This window comes from Phoxinus phoxinus (genome assembly GCF_949152265.1).
Source record: "Phoxinus phoxinus genome assembly, chromosome: 10".
NCBI lineage: Eukaryota > Metazoa > Chordata > Actinopteri > Cypriniformes > Leuciscidae > Phoxinus > Phoxinus phoxinus.
Genome location: NC_136885.1, coordinates 2,606,455 through 2,616,395, shown reverse-complemented (window position 1 = coordinate 2,616,395; position 9,941 = coordinate 2,606,455). Strand labels below are relative to the sequence as shown.

At 40.5% G+C, this 9,941-nt stretch overlaps 1 protein-coding gene across 3 annotated transcripts; it reads right to left on the bottom strand.

The window, feature by feature from the left end:
• Positions 1-1,181: 1,181 nt before the first annotated feature.
• Positions 1,182-3,920, bottom strand: LOC307006271 (uncharacterized protein). 3 transcript variants are annotated; one of them, XM_079627068.1, is made up of 10 exons: positions 3,635-3,920; positions 3,129-3,414; positions 2,981-3,004; positions 2,689-2,898; positions 2,521-2,612; positions 2,281-2,385; positions 2,060-2,174; positions 1,895-1,976; positions 1,631-1,795; positions 1,182-1,491 (listed from the first exon to the last, which is right to left on the bottom strand). In XM_079627068.1, the coding sequence occupies exons 7-10, from the start codon at positions 2,169-2,171 to the stop codon at positions 1,215-1,217; spliced, it is 636 nt and encodes a 211-aa protein (XP_079483194.1). In that variant the 5' UTR covers positions 2,172-2,174; positions 2,281-2,385; positions 2,521-2,612; positions 2,689-2,898; positions 2,981-3,004; positions 3,129-3,414; positions 3,635-3,920; the 3' UTR covers positions 1,182-1,214. The 3 variants fall into 2 exon arrangements, with proteins under 3 accessions (XP_079483195.1, XP_079483194.1, XP_079483196.1); XM_079627069.1 differs by having other exon boundaries at positions 2,269-2,385.
• Positions 3,921-9,941: the final 6,021 nt, after the last annotated feature.

The following is a 9,941-nucleotide window of genomic DNA, read 5'->3' as shown; positions in this document are numbered from 1 at the left end:
TTATGGTCAGAGCCGGTGTGGTGAACAAATGAGTCCCAGACGCACCAACTTTATCGTGTGGAGCATGTCTACTGAGGTGGGTAATACATCATACACAGTATCATTTAACATTGACATGCACATTTTGTATTCTGTAATCAACCATAAGCCGTAACGGGATGGGCGGATGAATCTAGCAAACATTACTGCTTATTCTTATATTAGTTATAGCTTAATCTACAGCTAATGGAACTGCGATAAAGTTTAGCTTATCATTGTACAGACAAAACACACGTTGCAGTTTTTTATAATGTAGACGGGATACATTATTGGTTCCAATCACTGTTTTACTTGTTATTATTGAACAATTATAGATCATAACGGAGTCCACCAAAGTATATACAATTTACACACATTCATTTTCCTTGACAATAACATCAAACGTTAGCTCCTGATGGTACAATACACGATATTTTGAAAATGTTTCATCTAATGATAATATTACAGGAATCAACTTCGGCCTCGTCCGAATTCACCCCTCAGGCGATAGGAACTACAAGGGCTAAAGCTAAACCTCCAAGGGCTAGGGCAACGAGGAGGGGCACAAGACCCAAGGACCTCGAACCTGATGTCCAGAGCAGGCTGCGTGAACTGCAGGAGAAACGAACATACGAGACAAAGGTGTGTTTATGATCAGACAACATAAATTTTACTGTTAGTTTTTGTCAAAAGATATATGTATCTAATTAAATAAATAATGTGTTGTAGGAGAAAATTTATTTTCTGGAGCCTGGCCAGAAGGACGTACTTCTTGAGAAAGTACTCACTAGACTACCAGGGTTGATGTTTGACATCTTGTCACTAATGGAGGTAGCCCAGCAACCAGACCCTGATACTCACCCAGAAGAACATCACTGGTGCGTTTGTGGCCATTGTCGGGATATGGCAACAGACATCGAGAAGGTCTGCTGTCGCCAAACCCCCGAGCACTGCATCATTGAAATGGCATACATGGCAGGATTTAGGGTGTCACGTCATGTTTGAATTAGAAAAATTTAACATCTTTTAATGTTAATATTTACCTCAAACTTACTATGTTATTGTAAATTTGAAGAGAGACACAGTTTTTTTTTTTAAATATATGTTTATTTGTACAATAAAATATATAATTTTCAAAAATACTGACTGTCCATAACAAACTATTTACACTTTGAAAATGGGAAGAGGGAATAGTGTCAGTCCTCTTGTGGGTTTGTGGGCGCAGTGTCCCCTCGTGACACCTTTTTTTGGATGAGCTCTGATGTGGGTGGTGGTGGCTGTACAGAGGAAAGCAAACCAAGCCGCCTTGGATCGTCTGGCCTTCGAGTGGTCTTGCGGGGAAGGCCGGTCCCACTCTTCAGTCTCCTACCAAGAATGGCCTTTTGTAGGTCAGGGATGTACTTGTATTCTTTTTTCTCCTTGATTGTATACACAGACCAGTTTTTTGATTTTTTATTGTACGATCTTTTGTACCTGGAGAGCAAGGGCAGTTTGTAATATGCTTAGTCATAAAATTTTGGGTAAATTAAATTATATATAAAATGTATATATAAATAATTTATTATTATTGTTAAACAAAAAATTTTTTTTTATTTGTATAGTAAGTACTTACATTTTGTGGCCATCCTTGTTTCGTGCTGGAACGCGATGATTGTGCATATTGTAATCAATTGCAGCCAGCAGTGTCCTGGTCTTGTATACAAAAGGGGTATATGCCATGCGCTTCGATGCATAGAGCAGAATATGATTTTGGAAACTCTCCAAATCAGACGTGGTCCTGTGAGTGTTTGGAGCAGAATAATTGAAGTTATAATTTCTCAACTGTTAATGTGCATAATTAAAAACATGGCAAATTCGAGTTAGAGCAGATGATTACCTGAAGTTTAGAAACTTTTTCACCTGGTTCAGCCATCTCTTATCAAATACAATTGCAGACAGGGCCCGGTGAGCTGCTGAACCTGTAAACAAATCATATTATGATTGAAATGAGTTCAGTCATTTAGGAAGTTCATTTGTGCAGTTATATTTCTTATATGGTCACCTTGCTCGATCCAAGGCTTGTCTTGGCTGCCTTCCTCCAGTGGCTCATGCTCACAGCAACCGGTTGCCCAAAAATGTTCGTTGCATACATGATGCATCACACCAACCCACATCAGCTGCAAGAAAAATATATGTCACCTGTATAATACATACAACTAAAAACAAATCTGCCACAAAGAGTTTTGTTTATCACCACTACAAATACTCAACTCTCAAACATACCTTGAATTGTTCCTCTGTGGAGGCCTGTTTGCTGCAGTACCAAAAGTGGTTGACAATGTCCCAGCTCCAGACCTGAATTGGATTCTGCCCTTTCACTGCTCCAGCCTGAACATCAATAGCATTGTCAATATACAGCTATTAACAACCTCTTATCTTACAATTATGTTACATGTAAAATTTTGGTCCATATGGCATTTTCGAGAGTACCCTGGCAGTTTAATAGTCTGTTTTGGAACATACCTTTCGAATCCTTTTACTAAGACTTTTAGCAGCATGCCAAATGTCCAGTGAATGCTGTATACCCCATGCTTTGTATCGTCCACGTTCAGGATCTGCGAACATCAAAAAACTTAGACAAAAACAATATGCAAATCAAGACTTCAAATAAAGTTCATAAGTTCTGCTTACTCAGTAATGCGGTGATCTGTGGGTGAGCATCAGTAACCACTTATTTTATTGTGACATTTGGGAGCAGAGCATCCATGGTGCGAATGAAGCACTCCTTCTCCATGATCACGGAGTTGCGACTAGTCTCCCTTTTGTCAACTGAAACGATATGGACAATATCTCTGGAGTCTTGCTCAATTGTTGTATATGTGCAATATTGAGCACAGTGTCCTGAGGCATAAGCACAGCTGTCAGCATATCAACTATGTCCTTAATCACACAATAAAACATAGAACATGCACTCAGAACTTACCAGGAGAGTCCATTCGGCCATCTCCTATAACCAACAGACAATTGAATAAAAGGTGTTCAAATCAAAAATCTCAGATTGAATAGAAGTCTTAGCTAAACATACATTTATATGTAATAGATGTTGATGAAGACACAAAAGTATGCCTCACCTAGGACAACAATATGATCCTTTTGACGCATACGCTCCATGACTTCTTCACTGATGTTGTCCCAGAATTCTTGGACAGGCTCTATGCAGTATGCATCTTGAATACGAAAGTAGGTTGATTCTGTAACCATCCCCATGGTCATGAACTTGAAAAGCAGAGCTACTTTTCTGTAGTTGTTGCCAGAGAGGAGTATATTTGTGGACAGCATGAAGTCACCACCCTGCATGCCAAACTTTAACGTTGGCTGTGAGTTCCACTTCCATTGGCTGTGTCCAAAGGGGCATAACTAATGCAAAGGGAGTGAAAAATAATCAAGACTAATCAACCGAAACAAACATTTATCCAACAGCTATGTGTGACCAAATGTGCCGTTTATATGCAAGCCTTTACACATTTAATGGCTACAATCAGCAGAGCCTGATATTTCACCCACCATGCCTTTAGATTTAGGTTTGAGGTTGGGATCTGATTTACATGTACATTCACACTGTCCACCACCATCTTACCCATTCCAAAACTGCTCCAGTCCCCCGAGGTTTCAGGGTCACCTGAAATGGTGGCACACAAGGACATGGAACACCAGACAGTCCGTCTAAGTGTTTGCACGTATTGATGGGTAGTTTCAGGTGCCGAGCGAGTTTAAGGAGATTGTCATTGTACGTAATGTTGGCGCATTTACCAACCAGGTCTTCCTCTGTAGTCACTCTTGTTTGTTCCGGAACTGATTCTGAATCCAATTCCTATAGAGGACTATCAGCTACTCGAAAATCAAACACAGCTTCGTCCACACTTATTTCAGGAAGCATATCTGTGTTGGTACCAACAGTTCTGCGTAACGAGAAAAAAAAAATATGCATTGATCACCACATAAAATTAATCAGTGCTATCGAGCAGGCCACCACTTAGTTTACAACCACAAATGACATTTTACCTCAAATGAAGAGATGGGACAAAATCCCCATCTGAGCTGTCCCCGTCTTCCAAGCCAAAATTACTTGGGTGAGCCCAAAAATCATCCGCGATAATGCTGTAAATTAAACACGTATAAACACCTTAGAAAGCTAATATAAATCAGTGGATATAAATGAAACACAATATACATTACTTAATAGGTATTCCTCAAATCATTCACCACCTCTTCATCTGGTGAATCTTGATTTTCATCTTTACTTATATCCATGGAGTGCATGCTAAGAGCATAACAATAAATACATAACCAAGTATTGAAATGGTGAAAAGTAAATAGAAAAGAAACATATCAACCCAAAACAAATACAAATACACAATAACACAGTATGAGTTGAAAGGCAAGCTAACCTGAATTCCAAAACCTCAACATCTCCCTCTTTAGCCAGTGATCGAACACCTAGCTCTGGAGCATTCACTTCTCTGATTGAAAAGATGAGCAAACCATTAATCACTCAATATCGTCAATGTCTGAAATATTAGGGCTGTGAGAGAAAAAAAAACTTACAGGTCACGATCTGAATCCTCGCCGATACTCGACACCACTGGTTGTGGTGGTCTGGACTTGCCCTTGTGTGGCGTGGACGTTGTCGCTTGTCAGCGCTTGTAGCTAAAAAAATTGGTACATTTTCAACACAATGTAAAACTGAACAGACATTGATGACTAGTGCTAATCCATTACGAAATCCGATGTTTGTTGTTAGTTTAGTTAGCAGACACTTAGTTTTGACCAAGGCCAAATCACGAATGCAGAGACACATCTAGGATCATAGTTATTAGCAAGCCAATGCAACAGATAGCAATGTACCGTAACGTTACTCAAAACAAACGCGTTTGATCTCTAGCCAGGCAGATATGTTACCCCTTACAGTCATGGCTTGAACACATTTATTAAGACTAACTACAATAAGAACATAAAACAAAGACGTACTTACAATTGCATTAGCATAAACCCCAGATCAGCATCTGTTTTGCAAGATTCGCTTTCCTTTAGCTCTCGCCATTCCGCAAACGCACGACCAATATTTATCCTTGTGCGGTCCCTCGCTCTGTCAACAGATTTCTTCCTCTCCCTCACCTCCTCCGCCGAGAACCGTCTCCTTTTTCTTTCCACAGGAACTTTTGAAGTAAGATCCATCGTCGCTTGAAGCTAGAATTGAGCATGAGGGGGGCGTGTGTGTTTATATCGAATTGCCGTAAAGCAGTTCGTGTTTCTCGCTCTTTCTCGCTCTTTCTCGCTCGTTCTCGCTTCTCACGAGACTTCCTATTTTCAACTTACCGGGACATTAGTCCCAATGTTGCAAGGCTGGTTTTCCGCCTGGGAACGCTGGGGGGAGCGGGTAAAGTAACCGTTCTCACCAGAACAGATTATTTAGCCATCCAAATGATTTCTAAACGGATTTATTAAGTTGAAAAAGTTACCAAGTGCCGCTTTAAACCACAGTATTTTCTGTCAGCAATGTATGACAAGTAGTGCTGTCAACGTCAACGCATGCGATTCATTTATGCCCAGCTTTAACGCGTTAAAATATTTAACACAATTAACGCAGCATCCGTTACACGCTTTTAACATTAAATAAAGCACATAAACAGTGCCTGAGATTATCATTGCCACACTTTGTGTTTGTTGTTCCAGCGAGAACAAACCGTTTCTAAATAAGAATCGTTGCGACAAAGACAAAAAGACTTGTTTTTAAGACAAAAACTCGGATTAACATGGAAAAGATGCCTTTTATCGCGCGTAGTTAGGACACGGTGTTATTCGTGCAAATGCTTTTAAAGGGACATACTGTATGTTAACCCTCTGGGGTCTGAGGGGTTTTCTGGGTCCTGGAGCTGTTCTGACATGCTCTAACATTTGTGCTTGTGACATTTTCATGGCTAAAGTATTATTACACTGCATTCAGCACAAACTCTGCTACAATAATATGTCAGCAGCATGTATGTAAAATGTTGTAGTTTTGAGATAATAACATTTATGCGTGGTTTGTGAAAATGACAAAAAAAAAATTCACTAAAATAAGGTCATGAAACCCAAACTGATTATTTCTTCACAAGACTTTTGAAAATTGTATCACGTAGCCTAGAATATTTGCTCCAAAACTATGTGAAAATTACCCGGAATACTCATTCAGATAAGACAATATATTGATTTAAAATTTGTAAGACATGTCTTGTGTAGGAAAGCTTTATGCGAGGAGGCGTTAACCACCCCATGAATATTGAGTGTTTCACATCTGAGAGAGACAAACACCCTCCCATAATGGCCCTATTAGGAGGTAGGGTGACCACCATCAAACAAACCAAATGTGGGACGATTACTAAGTTTGTGTGGGACAATGTGGGACATGTTACCAACACTAAAAAATAACCTGAAACTGTTATATAATGTCTATCTAACTTAATAAAAACATTTGTATTCTGCCTTTCAGCTGATTAAAATACTTTGTTCTTTAGTCCCTTCCAGAAAACACCATTACATTACAATGTAACATAACATGTCTTTATTTTACATGTCATTTAAGTTCAACATCACTGAGCCCAAAGGCAGCAGCCATCATGCAGATAACTATTAGACTATAGATAACTAAGTCCAACTAAAATTCAACAAAATAAATAAAGATAAAATAAAATAAAAAACAACATAAAATTAGTTAATTGACAGTGTTATATATTAAGAATCTATTAAACCAAAAACTTTTATATTTTTAGAAAGGATGTGAATTAGAACAACCACAACAGGCAATAAGTTCTAACTCTGTTAAATTCACATTTTAATTTACAGAATTATCCATTTGTTTTCTGACAGGGAACACATGGAACGAATCACCGCTCCACATTTTGATTGACAGCCGACACAACCTACCAGTGACCGTGTTTACTCCTTTCATTTCAACCATTGGATAGGATTTTAAAAACGGCTGTTGTAGCCTATTTTCACTTCTGACGAAGCGCTGTTAAATATAGGTGAAAAACTACGCCACAAAAAGAATAAATAAAATGCTTTCTTAAAAAGGCAAAAGATCGCATGCACGTTTTCTTAATATGATCATTAAAAACCAACAGACTGATGGAAATGCGGGACATTTTCTCAATATGCGACGTGCGGGACAAGGGGTGAAAATGCTGTGCGGTACAACGCAAAGCGGGATGGGTGGTCACCCTATTAGGAACTTTCAGGCACTATCATTATGAGGAACCTTGCACAAAGAATAAGGAGATTTAAAAAAGAATGGCTTTTTGATTGTTTGGATTTATTTACAACACAACATAATCCAAAGATACACAACAAATGGCAAAGAAAGCACATTATTTAACACACTGAACTAAAGACAGAGACTTAACCAGTCACACACCTTTGTGCCATTCCTGAAACACAGTGCATACCTGTCATTTTCAAGGTGTTTGATTTTTCACTTTACCATGTTCTGCTCATGTTGAAGTCAGCAGGACTGGTACCTAATCTGGAGCATATTACGATTAAATGTCGTCCTTACTATTTACCCCGCGAGTTTTCATCAGTGATCTTGACAGCTGTGTACATTCCCCCGCAAGCTGATCCCAGGTCTGCGCTTGACGAACTTTTTCGTGTTATCGATGGGCTTGAATGTTTACATCCGGATGCTGCCTTTATTATTGCGGGTGACTTCAACGGTGTGAATCCGAAGAAAGTACTACCGAAGTTTAAAAGGCATGTTAACTTTCCGACGCGAGGTGATAATACACTGGACAATGTTTACTCCCCTTTCCCGCATGGATACAAGGCCCTCCCCCGTCCCGCTTTCGGCAAATCAGATCACGTGTCGATACTGCTGCTTCCTGCATATAGACAGAAGCTTAAACAACAACAGCCTGTGACGAGGTCCACGCAGCGCTGGACGGCTGAATCAGAAGCTGAATTACGTCATTGTTTCCTCATCACGGACTGGAATATGTTCCGGGAATCATCTAGGGGAAACATTGAAGAATACACAGAGACTGTGACCAGTTTTATTAGCAAATGCATTGATGATATTGTACCTCGTACAACCTCAAGATCATTTCCCAATCAAAAACCATGGGTCAATAGGGAAATACGTACTATGCTAAAAGCACGGACTACAGCATTTAATTCAGGCAATATGGATAAGTATAGGGAATCACAACGCAATCTAAGGAAGGCCATTAAGTGTGCAAAAAAACAATACAGAACAAAAATAGAATCTTTTTATCAGGGCTCCAACACCAGGAACATGTGGAATGGTCTGAGAGCCATTACGGACTATAAAGGGAACACGGATAGGGTGGTGGAGGTGTCAACCTCTCTTCCAGAGGAACTTAACATCTTTTTCTCACGGTTTGAAACCAACATTGATGGCACGGTCACTGAATGGGAACAGGGCGGGTGCCCTCTCCAAGTAAACAGGGCAGATGTATGTAAACAACTTAAAAGGATTAACATTCGTAAAGCTGCTGGACCGGACAATATTCCTGGCCGCGCTCTTAAAGTATGTGCTGACCAACTGGCTGATGTTTTTACTGATATATTCAATCTTTCGCTACTCCAGTCAGTAGTCCCCATCTGCTTTAAAAAATCTATTATTGTCCCTGTTCCTAAAAAGTCCAAGGTACTTTGCTTGAATGATTACCGCCCTGTGGCACTAACGTCGATCATCGTAAAGTGCTTCGAGCAGTTAATCAAAGCTTATATTATTGACTCTATGCCTGCGAATCTGGACCCGTATCAGTTTGCCTATAGATCTAATAGATCTACAGAGGATGCCATCTCTCTGTCACTTCACTCTGCTCTCTCTCACCTAGACAAAAAGAACACGTATGTGAGAATGCTGTTTATAGATTACAGCGCAGCATTCAATACCATTGTGCCTCTTAAGCTTGCGGTGAAGCTCAGGGAACTGGGTCTGGACACCGCCATGTGCGGATGGATCTTGGACTTTCTAACAGGCAGACCTCAGGTGGTGCGGATGGGCAATATAACCTCTACCTCACTTACTCTCAGCACTGGCTCCCCCCAGGGCTGCGTGCTGAGTCCCCTTCTGTACTCTCTTTTTACTCATGACTGTGTAGCTACACACTCTTCCAACACCATTGTTAAGTACGCAGATGACACCACTGTTATAGGCCTGATCTCTGATGACGACGAGTCGGCCTACAGAGACGAGATACGATCACTGTCTCTTTGGTGTCAGGAGAATAATCTGCAACTCAACGTCAGTAAGACAAAGGAGATAATTGTGGATTTCAGGAGGAAGCGGCGAGGAGAACATGCTCCCATTTTCATCAATGAGTCTGCAGTTGAGAGAGTCAATAACATAAAGTTCCTTGGGGTTAACATTAGCGATGACCTGACTTGGTCCATCCACTCTAATATGGTGGTTAAGGAGGCCAGAAAACGGCTCTTTTTCCTCCGACGGTTGAGGAGATTCGGCATGGACGCAAGAATACTGTCCAATTTTTACAGATGTACTATTGAGAGTATCCTGACTGGATGTGTCACTGTATGGCACGGTAGCTGTACCTCCCACGATCGTAAGGCTCTACAGAGGGTTATTAAAACAGCAGAGCGCATAACGGGGTCTGATCTGCCATCCATGCAGGATCTTCACAACGAGAGGTGCAGGAGGAGAACAAAAAGGATCATTTCTGATCCTAGTCATCCGGGCCATCGATTGTTCAGTAAGTTGCCATCGGGCAGGAGGCTCAGAAGCATCCAGACCAAGACCAACAGGTTCAGGGACAGCTTCTTCCCCCTGGCCGTTAGGCTATATAACTCGTAATGCACTTCCTTCATTCTGCACCATATACAGACTGTCTCTATATTGTCATTTCACTTTAAAATTGCTACTT